Consider the following 19,559-nt stretch of genomic DNA (forward strand, 5'->3'; position numbering starts at 1 on the left):
GATTGGATAGAATTGTGAACATTATTTGAACAGATCTGAGGACATTAAAGCAGCAGCAACAAGATGATTGGATCCCTTTCGGAACTTGAAATATGGGTGCCCCCAACAAAAAATTTAAAATTCGGCTCTGTAATTTGGAATTTATGTGATTTGATTTGATTGGTCTGTTAATAAAAATTATTTTTTTAAAAAAAGAAATTTATTCCTGATGTTTAGTCAGAATCTCCTTTCTTGATACTTGAAGCCATTGGTTTTGGTCCTAGCCTCTGGAGCAGGAAAAAACAAGTTGCTTCATCTTCCATGTGACTTTTCTTTAGATATTTGAAGATGGCTATCATACCTCCTTTCAGTTTCCTCTTATCCAGCCAACACATACCCAACTCCCTCAACTGTTCCTCATGCGGTTTGGTTTCCACACCATTCATCATCTTAGTCACCCTCCTCTGCACATGTTTCAGTGTGTCAATTTCTTGTCCTTCTTAAATTGTGGTGCCCAGAACTGGGCAAAGTATTTCCAGTGTGGTCTGACCAAGGCAGAATATAATCAAATTAGCTTTCTTTTGCTGCAGCATCACCATTGACTCATGTTAATATTCTGGTCTATTAAGACCACTAGATCCTTTTCACATGTACTACTGCAAAGGCATGTGCCTCCCATCTTCTATTTGTGCAGGCGGTGATTCCTGTCTAAGTACAGAATATTGCATTTACTGCTATTGAAATATATTAGCAATGTTTGGTGAGGCTAAACCAGTGTAGTTGCACTGATGCATTTGTGGTGCCCTGAGTTGTTTTCCCAACAATATAACCTGTGTGCTTTGCTGCATGTGTGAAATACCATGGCTATTTACACCATTTTACCATTTAACAGCTCTGTACCCTAATCCTATGCATGTTTACCTACAGAGGTCCCACTGATTTCACTCTGGGCTCACTTATAGGTAAAGATGCCTAGGATTGCTGCCGTAATAACTGATTCTGTCTACCTACCAGAGAGTTGTTGGTCTCCATTAACCTTGAACTTGAGGAAGTGCACCTTACTCCTTCTCAGCTCTTATGCCAAACTTTTCATACAAAACTACTTTTCCTGATTCTATTTACATTCCAGAGCTGTGGCAGGTGAACGCATTGGTCACTGGGCCAAGGATAAATGACAGTTTTCTTCCTGTAGTCAAGTTAAAATTTATTTTTAATGGAACACTGGGATGAGTGCATGTTTACCAAGCAGCAAAAGAAAAGTCAAGGGGACATGATATGGATGTCACTCACATGGGAAGCAAGGAATGACCAGAGAGAGAGAGAGAGAGAGAGAGAGAGAGAGAGAGAGAGAGAGAGAACTTACTGTATTCTTGGTCCCAGATACATAAACGAAAGAGATTCTCCTATTCTCAATATAATGATGCCAAATGCATCACACCAAGTGATGTGCACCTTCTACAACTATAAATAGCCATGGCACTCTGCTCCATTTCCCTTGGACCATGGACCACGTGGCTAACACTGTTCTCCCCTACCCTGGATCTGACACATAAATGCTTCTGAGGCTGTTATTCTTATTCAGGGTGAATCTACCATTGTTACCAATAGATGCTTCATTTCCAGGATGAACAGCAAGCTTGAGGATGCAATATTTATCAGAAACATGAAGGTTCAAGTGGGAGGAAGCAGCCGGTTTCTCTTCCCCACATGCCGTGGTTTTGGAGAACCACCACCACCTTGGCACACACACAGTGACTATTAACAGTTAGAAAAACATTCACTTACTTAGCATCAAGTGTCGTTTGGCCCTTAGCGCAAGATGGCAAAGATTAAGAAGATCCTGAGAAGGTTTGGAAGACTGAAGTAAAAATGAAGTTGATAATAATAATAATAATAATAATAATAATAATGCATTCGTCCCCTCCTTCCTATTTCTTGTTCTTATTCCCTATCCTTATCAATTTGTGATCTTTTATCCCATTCCTTATCTTCCTAGTAATCTGTTTTTAAAAGAAATCTAGATTTTTGGGGGGCAAGGGGGATTCTGCAGAAGCCAAATAGTAACACAATTTAATCATTAGACATCTCTTTACCACACAATAGTGGTGTTACTTCATTTTGTGAAGCCCATGGGTTTTACATGGATTTTACTGTATGACAGGTTCACAGCCTATTGATTAAGCACTTTATAAGATGCACTTTAATGCATGACTTTAATTGTTTGTGTGCATGCATGTGAGAAAGCAGGGGGAGAGTAAGGTTTCATCTAAACAAAAGTCTTTGGTGCCCTTAATGCATGAACTAAATAAAATCAAAAGTCATGGCCAATGTAGAATGGTTCAGACAAGGCCAAGGCCAATAACAATGGTTTACCTGTATTGTACACACAGGAGGAGTCTTGTATTATCAGGTGATTATTTGAAGGCAAACACTTGTCAATATCCAAGATACATACACTGGCATCAATAATTAACAGAAGATGTGACCTATCCAATGTACCTCACACCTACTACTTAGTGCTGATTGCTACACTATTTCAGTAAGGTAGAAAAGAAGTCTGCCACATATCAGGACTTAGACCATAAAAAAATCAAGCTACAATATAGCTACAATATGCTGAGATTATTGAGCAGAGAATATTAAAAATAAGCCTGCCAGGGAATGTATGGGCATTTTGAAAAGAATCATCTGTGAGGATCCACAACTACCTTTAGCAAGAAGATGACTTTCAAGAATTACTGTCCTGAGGCTTACTAGAATGAAATTATGCTAGTGAGACAAAGAATGAAGTCTATTTAAAAAGCTACATTAATCCAACTCCAGAAATGGTTGTAGAACTTAAATCAACAAAGCATGCCATTCAGAAGGCAACTAGATAATGAGCAAGCCAAACTGCATCTTACACAGAGAATCCAATAGGATAAAACAAAAAAATAAAGTGGTTCATGTTGTGAACAGAATGATACAGTGAGTTGTATATTTTTGAGACTCTCAGAAAGCAGTCAATGAACTGCTAGATTTGCATGCAATACATGTGTTCAGTATGGAGCATCCTGGACAGTGATGCACCAAAGACTGCTTTGCAAACGGCAAAGCACCTGGAAAGGATGCTATTCAAGCTGAACAGTAGGTGTGGAAAAGTCACAATGTTATTAAACATCTTTGACCTCTGTCCATATTGCTACATAGAAAAAGTAGAACAGGATATACTACGTGCCATTACTAAAATAAGAACAAATAAATATATGGAGGATTCTAATGTTATAGAATGGAATTCTCTTGTCAGCAGCATAGGCAGAGTATTATTTACAGAGAGATCCCCCTTACATTGGGCTTGCAGGGAGAGCATTGGAATGAGAGGTGTTAAGGGTGCCATGGACTCAAAAAGCTCGAAAACCCCTGCTTTAATGTATTGTGTTCATATGTCTTGAGATATGTTACAACTTTGTGCTGATTCGCATGTTAGTTTGTACTCAAATATCATTGGCATCCATTTATCTCAAGACAATGAAGGAGTGCACCTTTGGGTGAGGTCAAGCTGTTGGAGGTTACAGTGCCGGCTGGGTCTGTAGAAACTGATACAGGAAGACATGTTTTGTGGCAGCTGGGGCAGACGAAGGTATCCAGTTGTGCTGCTGGTGCACTACGGCATTCCTTCACTCTGTGCTCCTCCCGGTGGTCATTGCTACTCTTGTCACAGCTTTGGATGCACCTGATTGTCTCTAGGCAATGTTTCTGGCAGAGCATGTCCTTGAGAATTTTGCCATTTTCCATTCTGTGGGCATGACAAAGCCAGCATAGACATCACTGAGACTGGAGACAGGAGACAGGAGAGAGATGTTGGCTTGGGTGAGAACATCTTTGTTTGAGACTCTGTTCTGCCATGTGATGCTCAAAATCTTTCTGACACTGTGCATCCAGACATGCACCCGCAGTGACAATGAAAATGTGCTTATAGGTGCATATCTCTTGTGCAGATTGTGTTGCTTGTGTTTCTACTGTCAAACTATTCTGTATGCACTTCAGATACATCAAGTTAATTTGCACTCTGCCATTCCATTATGGACAGCCATAGCTATCTGATATACTGGGATTCCAATATCATTGATGTTCATCTCTGAGCATTAAAATGGCAGGAAAGTGCAGTAGCAGACAATAGGATCCCCACACTACTGTATCAATACCATTTTCAGTGTCCCAAGAAATCTCACAGCAACTATGACCATGAGGAAGAATAATGTTGAGAAGAAGGTTTAAGCTCCAAAACAATTATTTTGTGTGTGGGAACATTCCCTAAATGTCAGTATAATATGTGCAATTGGCTTCATATATCCACTTGCGGGACAGACAACACATTCCATGGTTGTTGCTTTTTTGTGTTTGTTGGTGAATGTTTATTTTATTGGTGAATTAGGCACCTATTTTTACATTTGGATTGCTATTTTTAGTTTACTGTCAGTTGTCTTGAACACCAAGATACAAATTTAATAAATTTATGCATTATTTAGAGATTCTTCTGATTAAGCAGAATGAAGAAAGAAAATGGATACAAAAGGATTTCTATGAAATCAACAGTGCCCAGTGCCCAGTGATACTGGTAGAAGATAGTGAAGCCCACTGTAGCTGGAGCCAGATTCAATAATAGGCAACAGCAAAGCATGACACGTGGAGCCTAGTTTTGTCCCTGGCCTGCTGAGTTATACAAGAGCAAACGTGAGACGAAAGAGGAGCTGAAATCCAGGGCCCCCTCCTGAGCTGCGTGTAAATCAGAAGGGAGGCAGGTGGGAGCAGACAGAGGCCAACCTGAAGTTGGGGGGGGGGCGTCCTCCATTTGTCCCAGTGGACCAGACTGCACCTCTTTAAATCCTTCACGCCAGTGTAAATCCAAATTATGACTCCACAGTCAAGTTCCGGAGGAGTAGCAAGAGCATCGCAGAAATGTAACTTTAAATTGGCAGCAAGTCCACGCCTTCATACCTACATGGGCGTGAGAAGCGGTATGGGGGATACAGGCGAAGTTAGCACGCGAGGAAAGGATCAGCAGCGCGGCGTGAGAAGGAGAGGATCGGCGGAGCGCAGGTGCTGTGCTTTCTTCCGGGGTCCGTCCCTGCGCAGTTCATGTCCGTTCCTGGCATTTCTGCTGCTCTCCCTGGTTCTTCCACACGTGCCTCTTACTTGTTTGGCAATCTGTCATCCACTGCCCCGCCCCGCACCTCCCCAGAGCTGATTGGATCACGTCTGCCGATCAGCAGTGCCCGTAGTCTTCTGCCCGTCCCTCTCTTTAGCTACGCACATAGCGAATTATCCTTGTAAGAATCGGCTGCTGCTGCCGCTGCTGGCTGCCTGAGTTGTGACCCATTTTCCCAAGCGCTCTCTCGCACGCACGCTCTCGCCGCCGCCGCCGCTGCTTTCAAGCGGGCGCCGTCTTCAGCCCGCCGGGTGCTCGCAAGTCGAGAGAAGCGGCCACTTTCAGAACTACCTTTGGACAGCGACTTCCCTCTTTCCACCTCCCCACACCTTTTTATTCTTTTCCCCAAACCGCTCATTGGCTGGCAAGGAAACATCCCGCTTGCAATCCTCATAGGCTCAGGCAAATGCCAGTCCAAAGTTGAGACAAAGAGGGCGGGCACTGCAAAGCAATAAGTCCCCTTCACACGCGGACACCCCCCTCCCCCCCTGCCGTCCCCAGAACTCACTCATCAGCTTTCCTCTTGCATCGGTGCTGCCCGCTGACAGGTTAGCAGCGCAGGATAGACCCTCTCCTATTGGAGAGCCGCAGCTGCCTGTCAGGCTCTGGCTGCGAAAGGGGGAGGACGCTAAAGAGAGCGTGGCTGTGCAAAAAATAAAAAAAATGTGCCGGGGGGTAGGTCCAAAGCCCGGCGAGGGGGCATGGCTCGGCAAGTTAGAGGCGTGGCTATTCAGAGAGAGAGAAACGTGCCGGGGAAAGGGGCGGAGTCCTGTAGGAGAAAGGAGGGGTCATTGTGGCGGGGGGAGGGAGGAGGAGGAGGTGCGCGCGCTGAGATTGCCCTTGTGTCTAGAGCTGGGAAAGCGGCTGGTGTAGCGGAGCAGTCTCCCTGCGAGCTGAGGTGAGAGGCAGCGTGCGAAGCAGCAGGAAGGCGAGCGCCGCAGCTGCCCGCCCGTCTCTCCTCAGCACCCGGACCGGCCGGAGAAGGGGCGGCCGAAGAAGGGAGCTTTGGCCGGTGTTTCCAGAAAGGGGCAGCCGACTCCTGGCGAGGAAGGAGCGAGGGAGGAAGTGTGCAGCCGCGTGCCCCCCACCGAGGGAAGGACGGGCTTGGGGGGCGAACTGAGGAGGAGGGCGAAGCCAGCCGCCGCTTCTGCCGCCGTCGCCGCCGCCCGCCCCCATTGCACCCCCGCGCGACCCTGGTCCTCCTCTTCACCCCGCTGGATAGGCTGAGGGAGACACTGCGGCGGCGGAGGCGGCGGCGGAGGCGGCTCCTGCTGGGGGGAGGACGAGCCCGGCGAGAGGAGGAGGAGGAGGAGGAAGAGGAGAAGAAGAAGAAGAAGAGGAAGAGAGAGGGAACAGCGGTCGCAGCAGCAGCAGCTGCTGCGGGATTCTCTGCCTCGCGCCCAACCAGCCCGAGGGAAACCCCCAGGATGCGGCTGAAACCGAGCGTCGTCTTGCGCTTATACAGCCTCTGCGGGATCCTCATACAAGGTACCACCCCCGCCTGTGCCCACTTCGCCGCCGCCGCCGCCGCCTCTCGGCCCCCCGCTCGCGCCCAACTTCTGGCTGCGACGTGTGTGCCAAGGCTGAGGTGGGGTCGTCGTGGGGCGGAGGGGCACCCTGTGCTCTTTCCTCGCCGCCTTGGAAAGACTCCTCGCTCGACCTCATTCCCTCCTCCTGTCGCCTCCTCTCCCCCCCCCCCCTCTCTGGAGACTTGCCCCCAGCCTGCCCCTCATTTGTCTTCGCGTCTCTCGGCTCCCCCTCCCCCCCTTGCCCGCCCGCAAGCTCCTTTCCCTCCCGTCTGGGTTCTGTAATCCTGGGCTTCCTTCCCCCTTTATCTCTTCCCTTCGCTTCCTCCTGGTTTCCCATCCCTCCTCTCCCGTGCGCCCCCCTCCCCCGCCGTCTTTCGTCTATCCATCACCCTTCGGCGCTCTCTCTCGCTCTCTCCTCCTCCTCCTCCTCTTCCACCAGCACCTCCTAGCCTCCAGCCCCGCCACTTGTACAGAGCCTGCCATCCTTAAAGTGCTGCACAAACATTAATCCTTCCCTGCCCGCTCCTGAAAGTCCTTCCCTCCCGTCCCCTGAGAGTCTTGCAGCACCCCCCCACCTCGGTTTCAACTCCTCGTACCCTTTCCCTCCAGCCACTCTTTTTCACCCCATCGCCTATGTCTATAAAAGTGAGAAGGGCGATGCAGCGAGAGGAACAACGTGGGCACTGCAACACCATCCCGTGGGGGGGGGGGGAGGAAGAGAGAGTAAAATGCTTGAAAGCTGAGCGCTGGTAAAGAGGAGGCTCGAAGAAGGCTGTACATGCGTGGCTTACTGGAGACTTAAAGATGTGCAGAGCTAGGTCTCCTAAACCTTTATTCTCTATCTCTCACCCCCCCCCCCGCGCGCGCGCACCCCACCTCGGCATAACCTCCAATATGGAATGTATCCTCACAGTTCCCTTTGAGGCTGGATTATATTTGTCCCCTTGTTCCTTATGTCTGCACCAATGGCTCCAGTCCTATGCCTCACAAGTGAAATGTAACAATTGTAGTGGCGCGCGCGGGGGGGGGGGGCGAGATGTACAAGCGACTGTCGTTATGCAAATGGATGGTTGTGGAAATATGTGGATGTAAAGTAGGTGGTGGTTTATTTCCAGCTCCCATCACCATCTCCCTCACCACCCACCACCTTGAAAATCAAATTAAATCAGCAATGTGTGTTAGGGAGCCAGCTTAGAGATTCCGTTGTTCCTGATGCTGTTAAGAGAATGTGGTCATGGTGCTGGAATGTGCAATGAGGGTAATGGATGTGCGTGCCTGTGTGTGTGTGTGTGAGTGAGTGAGTGTGTATGTGTGCCTTTATGGCTGCAGTGTTTGAGTATTGGAGGGGGGGGAGAGATGCTATTGCTACCCCCTTCCCTTTCCCACGGGCAGGGGAGGATGGGGTAGCTAGATGCCCAAATGTGTCAGGACGAAGGACTCCAGAGTCTTAAGAATCATCTAGACAGCTTTTGGAGGCTGTAAATGAGGTCAGCAAGCACCAGCAACTTCCCCATGTTTTTCTCAGGATGGTTGGCTTCCCCACCCCATCAGGATGGCCGGGGGCAAAGAATTGTCTCAATCGTTCTGTGTATAGGGAATTCAGAAAGAGCCAAGTATGACCTTGTGGCATTACCCCCACCGTCTTCTTCAGTAGCAGTGTTATAAAGTTTATTGTATTTCATGCCTCTGTGCACTTGCTGTAGCATGAGATGAGGTCTCAGAACAGGCAGGGGAAGCTTTTTCTTCCTACCCACCCCACCTCCGAAAGGAGAGGTAACCTTTTAAGTGAGTCTGTGACTGTTGTATTTTGAAGCCTGCAACCCCTGCTTCATCTTCTGAGCAAGCAGGATTTTTAAAAAGCAGTGCTGAAAGGAGGTGGAATGATTTCATTTGGTGGCTGCAATGATTTTATACGGTTGGCTATTTGCTTTCCTTACCGATCTGTGTGAGCTGCTGGGACTGGCATAGTACAAGGAGCTGCTGTGGTGCTACTGTGTGGGATTATTTATTGGGGAATCTGGCAGGTGGCACATGTAGAGGGTTGCCTCTCTTACTGTTAAATTTCCATGTGAATTGTTGATTCTCTTTGCTGCAAAACGGGGAAGCTCCCTTTATTGATTTTTCTTATCAGTATGATTATGGTTGCTACTGTTGAAGGAAAACTTGATATTTTTAGGATGCTGTCCGCTGCATTCAGTGCATCATGTGTTTAATAATAAACAGTCAGTGTAAAATCTTATTTTTCTGCCTAGATTTGTCCATTTTTTAAAATAACAGAGCAGTTCAGTGGTTGTGCCAGGAAAAAGATTGCACCACTGCAGGCAGCATCAGGTAACAGAAAAATGCCATGCATTTTTGGTTGTGTGCATGAAGGTAACCAAGCTGGGCCTTTTCATATAGGATAGAGAATGTCATATTTCTTGTTACATCACCTACATGGTACTTTCCCTATATTTAAAAAATGTGGGGTGTTCTCATTTTTGGGTAAACCTTCCCTTTTTTATTTTCAGCAACAGCTGGCAAGAAGAACAGCAGCTCAAACATTCAGTCTTACAAACTGTAGCTGAGAAGGCTGCTTTTAAAAGCACTTTGCCTGGCCTTCCTCTTTATGCAACTGAATATTTCTGCATATGTAAGGGACTGAGTAGTGTGCCCTGTTTTGAGCCCTCCTTTGTAGGATTGAAGTCAAACAATGATGGCACAGGAAATAAATGCACATTGATAAGGACAGTATGGTACATCCAGTAGGTACATTTTTAGACACTTCCTATTATGCTGAAAACTCCATAGTCTGTCTCCCCCACAACTAGTTTGACATTAATATCAGGTTTGGCGAATGTACTGTGGACGCTATTATTCTTGTATAGAAAATATAGCTAATTCTGCCAGATTAATTTGCTTTCTAAACTTTCCATTTTATCAGTTGAAAGTTCCATTGGCCTTTCCTTCGTGCGTTTTGTCACCCCACTATAGTAGCTGTTCTGGAGGATGTGTTTTCTATATAAAGAGTGAAACAACTCAAATCCACCCCAAATCTAATTTTGCTAGTAGATGCCTACTAAAACAGTTCACCCCCCCACCTGAAATCCAAATCTTTTGAAATGTAAATCTGTATTATTATTATTATTATTATACTTTTAGAAATGTGTAGTGTACTGGTGTAATCTTGATTTTGATTTGGGGCTGCATAATCAAGGTGGTCAATGTGGAAATCTGGCTTTATTAGAACCACTTCTCTTAACCATGAGGCCAGCTATGACAATCAGTCAACACTACGAGGAGATAATGGGTGCTCAGCTTCTGGAAAGACTGACAAAGCCTTTTAAGTGACAGGTAGCATTTGTAGAAAGTATAAAATACGTACTTAAATAACTTCATCACATCAGTTAATGATATTGGTATGGATATAAAAAAATGACAGTATGGTTTTTCTTAGTGAAGCTGGGGAAAGCATTCTTTCTTTCCTAGATTTTAATATGAGTGTGTAGATAGTTTCTTCCCCATAATTGCAGTGAATATTCATGATTATGTGAGTGTAGCCCCACCCACATATCTCAACCTAACCATTCTACAGCCTAAGTTTTATTTCCCCCATGGTGACACTTAAGCTTAACATATATTATTTTGGTTTTATAAATTTGCAAAGCAAAATCATTGGAATTGCTAGATATTTTACCAACTGTATAAAATCAACCATAAGTTTACTTGCATAAACTAAAAGCAGTCGTTAGGTTAGTAGCATATTTCCATAAGCTATGTATTGCATAATACATACTATGAAATTGCAGCAGTAAATATATTTTACTGTACTTCATGTGTACAGAAGTGCTAGAATTGTAGCTGCTGTAGCCCCCTGCTGTGTGATAATGCAAATGGCATCTAATGCTTTAATGTGCTGTGCTTTTGTGAGAACTGGATAGCACTGTATTAGATGCAGAAGCTGTTACACTCAATACTTCACTGGCACTGAGTAAATATTTCAGAGCAATTCCTACAGTTCCTTGAGAAAATGTGTGATTGAAGTGAAATTTTCACTGAATGATTGTCAGTAGATGACTAGCTAATAATCGTGTTTGAGGTTGATCGTGATATGTCTTTTCAAAACATCTTGCTGATGAGTCTGTAAAATCAGAAACATATTTTTTCTTCTGTTTAAAAATAAGCAGGAACAATGAATTGGCTTTAATGCACTCTATACACAATATTGTGCCTTAAAATAACTGTGTTGTGGTCTTCACAATATCCTGAAGTAGGCAATATTTAAACTTATTTGATCTGTTTCTAGTACTTTTGTATGAAGCAAAATTTGCCAAATACATGGCAGCATATTTTAATGTGATGTTAGAGCTAAACATCCCCCTCCCTGCATGAATTCCATTTTGTTTCTTTATAAATAGAAGGTGTAAAATAACATCAGTTGTCCTTTAGCATTAATTGTATATGTTACATTTGTTGGTTTTTATATTCCATAAACAAACAAACAAAATCCTTTTTTGTATTCTATATATGGAAAAGGTACAGTTTTTCCTGTTAACCAATGCATGCATTTAATATCAATGAAAAATAAAAGTATTTGAAATTTAAAGCAGCAACTCTGGATTTGTAAAATTTTTGAAAAAATGGAAGGAACATCTTATACAGTATTGCATGTTTACTTGAAAGTTAGCTCAGATTTCAAGGGGTACTTCCAAGTAAGAGGATATATTTAAGGGAGTATACAGACATACAAGAGAACAATTATTAACTTGAAGAATATTTATTAGAATAAAATATATGTACAGAGAACAATCATTACAGCACTACCAGTGACGTAAATTAGCAAGAGTACACTCTCATGTCATAAGTGAAAACACTTATTTTCTTTTACAGATTTGTTAGAACTAATATAACTAGCCATTAAATATGTCTCTTTTGGGTATTTTTCTTCAGTTGTTATTTCTTTTCATAGTGTTTGCAGTTTATATTTTTGAACTCCTGCTTTGCTTACCCTTTTTTCAACCCTGACCTTTCAGGTGAAATTTTATTAGCCAAAGTAAGTTCCATTCAGTTCACTAAAGCTGCATCTCCTTGTTGAAATGTGACTCTTATCGTTGTTGCATCTACACATTACCATTACTAGCTCTGGGTTTGGGGTTACTTTTCATCTCTCAAATGCAAAACATCCCAGCAATAATCTCACTCCTCTTGAAAATTTTAGCAAGTAATTTAGAAAAAAGAAAAAGCATTTCTTATCACGTTGATTTGAATAGTATAATGATAACTTGGAATTTTGCTGCACAACTAATGTTGTTGAAGCTTTTGCAGAATAAAAAGTTCCAAAATATGTTGTCCTTTTGATGGTAAATGCAACAGAATAAGTTCTGAATCACTAACGTTGAACACTGTGAAAATTATACTCTAAATACATTTGTGTTATTAAATCCCGAAGTTGTTTGTCAGAAAAATGTGAGAAATGTGTTTTGCTTGTATGTTAACTTTTGTTCTTATGACTACCTCCTTTTATATTCCATTGCTATAATATGAGAGATGAATTCTTAGGATTAGTTGGCATGCTGGAAGAGATCAGTTATCCTGTTGAGATACCTAGAGTTTTCCTCATTTGCAATGATAACTTCTTTTTGAAAAGGGAGCATTAAGAACAACATAGTTCATGGCTTTGAAAATGTATCCCCCAAGGACTTCTGGGCTACTGGTTACAATGCTGAATTCTAAAGGTTATGGCTACACTATGGTCATACCTTGGGCACTATGCTTATTCTATATTTTCATTTGCAAGTTGAAAATTTGGTCTCAGCTAATGTCAGAATTTAGGCTGTCTGTTACTTTCCTTCCTGAAGGAAGTAAAGTGTGAAAGGAAGTTGATTCAACTTCTGCCTCTTTGACTATTAGCTCCCTGAAATATCCATAAAGACTTTTAGTAAATGAGATTGTAGGCAGTGAAGGCAACAATTGTAGGTTTATTGTTAGGTTTTTATAATGTTGCATCCCTTTGAGGACATGCAGATGCTGTCTTTGCCATGATAAGAGCTGAGTTGCTGGTTATCATTTTGGCTGGGGCAGAAGTGTCAATTTTTGGTTGGTTTCCATGGGGTGAGCTGAAGGAGAGGACCATGTCTCTATTATATAGAGCACTGAGGTGTTCCTATATTAAACTATCAAGTGCATTACCCCCAAAATAACTCCTTCTTGTACATATATAGTCTCTGTACTGTATTATTCTTGTTCATGAATGACACACACTGAGTGCTGCTTATTCGTCCACATTCGAAGTGTCACCTCTTTGGTACCCTCTCTCTATGAGCAGCACTTGGACTTGAGACAGAACAGAGCAGTGCATTTAGATAGGGTAAAATGAAGTTACTATTTGTGTTTGGTGCCTTCATCTTCCTTGGAAAACATTGTTGAGCCAAATGGGATTCTCTGGTCACTACAGAATGGAGATACTGGACAAAAGCATCATTGGCCTTAATCAGGGATCAGGAAACTTTGGCCCTCCAGATGTTGCTGAACTACAGCTCCCATCATCCTAGCCATGTTTGCTGGGGCTGATGAGAGTTGTAGTACAGCAACACCTGGAGACTAAAGATTCCCCACCCCTGGCCTAAATTAATAGGAGCTGTGAATCAACAGTAAGTGGATAAGTATATTTTACAGTACATGCTACTTTATTTTTATATGTATGCATCTGAATGGAAAAGGTTTATGCAGATATATACAAAAAGCTTCCTGAACTGATTTCTTTTTCCAACTTCAGAGAACCTAGCCAATGTTCAGAGGCACTTTTGAGCTGTAAGACCAAGGTTGCTCTTCAACCCCTTAGATTATCTGGGAACTTCATGGAAGTTTCACAGGAGAGTTTGCACTTCACCTTGAATAACTGGAAACCACCCTATGGTAGTCCTGCCCTCAGCTATCTATGTAGTCATACAGAAAGTATATCAAACCACCTACAGTGGTACCTCGGGTTACATACGCTTCAGGTTACATACCCTTCAGGTTACAGACTCCGCTAACCCAGAAATATTACCTTGGGTTAAGAACTTTGCTTTAGGTTGAGAACAGAAATTGTGCAGTGGCGGCACAGCGGAAGCAGGAGGCCCCATTAGCTAAAGTGGTGCTTCAGGTTAAGAACAGTTTCAGGTTAAGAACAGACCTCCAGAATGAAGTTCTTAACCCAAGGTACCACTGTACATGTTTCAGTTAGCAGAAACTGCTGAGTACACCTCGTATCATATCGGCCAGAAAATTCCTAGGGGACATTGGGAAGCCATCTGTGTCCATATGCCATTGGATTTTAAGCCACTCTGAGGGTGAGGAAGGGGCTTTGGGCAGAAAAAAAATACCCTATAAATCAAAATATCAAATAAATGAGTCTCCTTAAATTCACTTTAGCCTGATTTAATGCATTAAACTGTCCCCATGGTGCTTTAAAACCAATCTTCAGTGGTCTTTTGTAGACTTCTATTTTTAGGACATAGGTGAGAAATAGATTTTTTGTGTGCACAGATGAAAGAAAACAAAATAAGTTTATTGAGATTTTTTTGTTAAAAAAAACATGACCTTAAACTAAGAAGGTTGTTTTGACTTGCTTCTGAAATAATAGCTGTGAATATTATAAGAGTCTAACACAGCAGTATTAGTTATGATAGCATTGCTACTGTTTTTGGATTACTAATCAACCATAAATGTTAGGATTTAATATTGTAAAAAAGTATTTTAAAATATTACATATGCCAGAAAATTTTGAGGTATTTGATCAAAACTGGGAATCTGCCAAGTGTGTTCTGTATCATGGTAGGAAGACCTTTTTGCAACATAACATTTAAATCCCTTTGCTGCTTATTTGCCTCATATTTCTGTGTCTTCGGCATCAAGGGAAAGGAACTGACTTTGAAAATACATGCAGAGGAAATCAAGAAACAAGGAAGTAAAAGGGGTTGAAACTTCTTTCAATTGATGTAAACCTTCAGTTTTTTGAAGTGCATGAAACCCAAAGTGAAAGTTCATGAGTATGAAGCTATAGTTCTTGCCAGCATGGATTTAGAAAATTACCTTGAATTATGGTATTATTTTCAATGCTATATTTACTGGAATAGAGCAAGGATATAAATAAAATTGAGACAGATGATACATTTGTCTATAGTTACTAAGGTTGCTATCTTATACATATTTATCTAGTAAATTGTATTGAATTCAGTCGGAATGATTTTTAGTAGACATGGATAGCATTGCACTGTAAAATATTTGTTGGGTAGAATGAATGAATGACATTGAATAATATATATATATATATATATATATATATATATATATATATATAATTATCTGAACTTATTACCATAATTTAATTACGTTACAGGAATGAATAATTCTAAGTATGCCAAAAATAGTATATTCTGTTACTATATGATAGCACCAAGATGTACAAAAAATTCTAAGAGCAGATAATAAGTATTTCCTTAATGTGGCTAGTTTGTATTTTAAACCTTTATATTTAAAACCTTTATATTTCCCCCTATTTTCCCAAATGGAAAACCAAAATATCCTTGAGTACATTGGAGTGCCATAGTTTATATACTGTGCATATTGGGCAATGGAAAAGTTTCTGTAACTTCTAATTCAAACATAAAGGTGGTATATTTAATGTTCCCACTCATTAATAGTTTTAATTATTTTTTTATTACCCCATCCCATTTTAAAATAGTTCTTTCTATCGACAAAGTGCTTTCAGGCCATGATTTATCCCAAGAATATATTGTTTTATGAAACAATATTTTGTGAGCCTGAAGTCTACTTCTACTTAGCAAAGCTCTGTGTCCCAGAGCTTAAAAATGTCTGACAGCTCTGAGAATTTTTAAGGACAAATTACCTCACAGTGTCAGTTGCAGTAGATGCTTAGGGATAAATATCTGAACAAATGGAAAATACCAAACTGACCTACATCTGCTGGATTATCAGTGTGTTAGTGGACCTGTTTCTATTCCTGCCACACAATATGGCAAGAGACTGCTGTGATTATTTCCTAACTAGGAAAAGACCAGACTAATTAGTTGGGAACATAAGAAATGAGTTTCTGAATTAGATGTAATTCATCTGAATATTCATCTGCTGCACCAAAAACCTTTTTGTTCATGGTATTAAGTTTTTGTTATTTTATGACAGCTAAAAGTCTAACCAGTAAGTTTTCTTCTATTGCAATAGCCATTGTGATCCAGTTATTACAAGCTGTGGGAGTAAAGTCAGTCTAACGGGGGGGGGGGGGCACTTTACAAATGGTAATCATTCCCTCTAATAACAAATTGAGGTTACATGTCATTGTAACCAAAACAAGGCTACTGAAAAACAAGAGAAAGGTACCAGCATGCTCAAGGGAATCCTACAGTTTACAGAAATAAATAAATAATAATAATAATAATACTCCTCGCCAGCCCACCCCTGACAAAGAAAGAACCCAGAGCAGTAAGAACTGGAGCTGTTCACTAGCCAGGGAATGTTGTGTTGGTTGAAAAATAAAAATGGAAAACGAAGCAGGGAGAAGAGGGAATGTCTGGCTAGAACCCTGAACATGAGCTTGGATGCTAGGACAGAAGTATACACAGCAAAATTTTATTGCAGATTCCGCTTATACTAAATGGAAGGATTAGTATCATCCAGAATGCAGAGGACTGCCAGGGAATCTTGATTGGTTGCAGCTGGGCATCCTACATTCCGGGACTCTCTGTGGCAACAACAGTGAAGAGCAGAAGAGATTATAGCCTGTCAGCCTGGCCTTAATCCCTGTAAGTTTCAATGAATCATCACCACTCTCTTTTCCCTCAGTGCAGCTGACCCTTTTATGGGGAAGTTGGGCAGTTGTTCTTCCCCACATTGCAGCATCCCAACCTCACTCATTTAATGTTAGCCTGGTCTTGCTTTGCTCAAAATTGCATGGTCCATGAGTGATTTATACCTGGGATTCTCTGATGGCCTTGGGGAGTGGTGAATGGTCCTTGTGCTTTCAGTCTACTGCATTGTATGTGAGCTTGAAAAGGGAGGCTGTGAGTGGGACTAAAGGCAGCAGTGTCCATAGTAAGAAGTAGGCAGGAGTGCTGCTTTTCTCTCTTTCCCTCTTTCCCCCATTGAGAATGGGACAGCTCAGCTGCCCCTTATCAGAGGTCTAAACTGATCCCAGGCAGAGAGGTTTTGAAATTTGTCAAAGGGTCACATGCAGTTAGGACTAGACGCAGCTCTTGGAACACAAGTTGTCTACACCTGCTATATGCACTGTAAAGCTTAAAAGAAACACCTGAGAGCTATTTGCGGTTGTTGTTTGTAATGTATTACTTAAGTGAAATCCTGTTGAACTTTGCATAGTTTCACGTGAAAACGACCATATCATGCATTTATATTTGTGGTGTGTTGTATTGCTAGCTATTGTACTACTGTAGCGTAATAATAGTTCAAATGTGTTTTCCTCTTTATGATGAAACAAATCTCAAAGCCGTCATAAAAGCCATGTTGTTCTTCCCATTTTTAATACCACATACTTTGGTTGTATTTACTAGACTCAAGAAAAATGTATACCTACTAGTAACAACAACATAAATGTGAGATTACTTTTAATGGTACTACAGCTGAATGTCACTAAAAAAAATAAAAATAGAAGGCTAAAGGCATTGCATGGCATTCTTTATTTGCTGCTTAAGGAACAACAGTTTATATTCTTATGTGCAAAGTTAACAGCAGTATGTAATGGCACTAATGACTATGAAAACATAACTATATATTAGTAGTATAACTGAGAAATTATCAAAGTAATACCAAAAACAAAACGGTGACCAAAATATTGCTGGAAAATGGAACAGCTTCTGTGAATTATGAAGTTGTTAAGGCAGCATTGAAGGGGAAATAAACTTTAGCCTTGTGAGTGAGAAAAATGTTATGTGTTCTAAGCAATTATTGTGAAATAAAAGCAGTAGTGGAATTAACAGGACAGTTGCTCAATTTAATGGAAACTATACTTTTCTGGTTTGAATGTGAGAAAGTGCTAGAAATGGCTGCTTAAGATATAGTCTGATATGTTGCCTCCATTATTCCCTCCCAGGAGAGGGATTCTTAAATCTGCTGAGGGACAAACATATACATGGACTATCAATTTGGATTGTCCAGTAATGGCAGTAAGATGTAGGTTTGCTTTAGTTGTGGAACACCATGTCATTGATATGCTCTCTGAAAACTAAAATGGTTCCCCCCCGACCTATATTTAAGTAAAAAATCCTGCTGTTTTAAAATGGCTTTCAGTGATCAGTGGAAGAGAGAGAGCTAATTATTCTGTTGTGGTGGTATTATTGCTGTTTGAATGACTTTGAGTCTACTGTTTTGGATTCTAATGATTTATATTTGATGGGGAATCTTATTGTGTGCTCTATTGAGAGTTCAATGGAGGGTGAAAACTGAATTATTCATATTTGAATGAATGAACAGACTGCAGGGTTTGCCAGTGCAGTAGCTCCAGGCACCATTGTGTCCACTACTACCTCCTATTGCACATAAAACAGGTTTCAGTAATGTAAGAAAAACACTGGGGCCTAATTTGAATAGTAGAGCGCTTGGTATCTGGTGGGCGGGGCTTCTGTGTTTTGCTCCGGAATCTGCCTCTTCCTACAGTGTGTGTGTTTAGTTAAGAATGTCAGTTAAGAGGGACCAACTGCCTCTTCTTGCCTCAGACTTGCCTCATGTTACTGTATTTAGTTTCTCTCATTAAGTTATTTTGTTACAGTTTTCTTTATTATTAAAACTTAGTTACATCTTAAACTTGGGTGGGTGAGGGTATATTCCCAGTCTGCCAGGAGCATTTTTTTTTGTTTTGGTAATCCCCCCACCACATCCACAACAATAAATATCCCCTCAAAGATCCACAATCCATGAGAGCTGCTTGCACTGGCTAGGCCTCTCATACACTGCCCCCCAGAATGTCACACCCCCATGACAGATATTTTGTGACTGCCAGTAGACTGCCATTGGCCTAAAAAGTTTGTCAACTTCAGTACTAGATCCTCTGTATGAGTACAAAATGCTACAGGATTCAGGAATTCATATGTCTTTGCCACAGTCCACCTCTCACAAGAAAATATATAGGTGCACACACATTGTTTTATTTGGGACCTATGTGAGCATCAGGGGACAACTCCACAAAAATCTGTACAAGCTGAAAACTTTCACTCTGGAATAAGTTTTAATTATAAGGGCACAACATTATGATAGTGCAAATTTGTGCTCTAAGTCAAAGGGCATAGCTAAGTACATTTCAAAAATTCATAAAACAATCATGTTCTTCTTTATATACTTTGGATATTTTCAGTATTCTTAGAAGATTTGTGAGGCTCTGGAAAGCTATTTTGCATCTGCTTGTTTTCAAAATGTCTGCATTGGAGAAAGCATTGGTTTTATAAGGTATAGTATAGGTTTTTAAAGAAGCATTTCCCCCTTTTAAACATGCATATTGAAAGCCTAATTTACAGAAAAAGGGAAATATAGTAACCCTGCCTTATGCACACACAAAGATGAATTTGTAGCTAAAGGTTGTGCCTCATTTCATTTTAACAGTATTTTCTGGATCTATTTTATATACACTATTTGCTAAAGAGTGGCAAGCTTGCTATTGGATGTTACAGTATATTATTTAGACATAAAACAAGCAATAATATCTAGGCTCTTGAAACGAGTTTGCAGAAGTAAAAGCCTGTCACTGTAATATATTTGGAAACTTTTAGGTAGGGAACTAGGTGGTGCTGTTCTTTCATCTTTGTATCTTAGCTGAATTCTTCTGGCTTATTTCTGAACATCACTTTCTTTTCCAACAAAGAATTTGGCTACATTGTCTT

The 19,559-nt window shown here is 41.5% G+C and overlaps 1 protein-coding gene across 5 annotated transcripts in view; it reads left to right on the plus strand.

Annotated features, from left to right (window-relative positions):
• Window positions 1–5,957: 5,957 nt before the first annotated feature.
• CADM2 (cell adhesion molecule 2) overlaps window positions 5,958–19,559 on the plus strand; it is a 365,475-nt gene continuing 351,873 nt past the window's right edge. For 4 of the 5 annotated variants that reach the window (XM_083611652.1, XM_083611654.1, XM_083611655.1 and 1 more), the window contains exon 1: window positions 5,975–6,655. In XM_083611652.1, coding sequence (XP_083467778.1) covers window positions 6,595–6,655 — 61 coding nt within the window. In that variant the 5' untranslated portion in view covers window positions 5,975–6,594. Of the gene's footprint in view, window positions 6,656–19,559 lie in introns of all 5 variants that reach the window. The other variant, XM_083611653.1, reaches the window with a different exon arrangement.

This window comes from Podarcis filfolensis (assembly GCF_964270895.1).
Source record: "Podarcis filfolensis genome assembly, chromosome: 4".
Lineage (NCBI taxonomy): Eukaryota > Metazoa > Chordata > Lepidosauria > Squamata > Lacertidae > Podarcis > Podarcis filfolensis.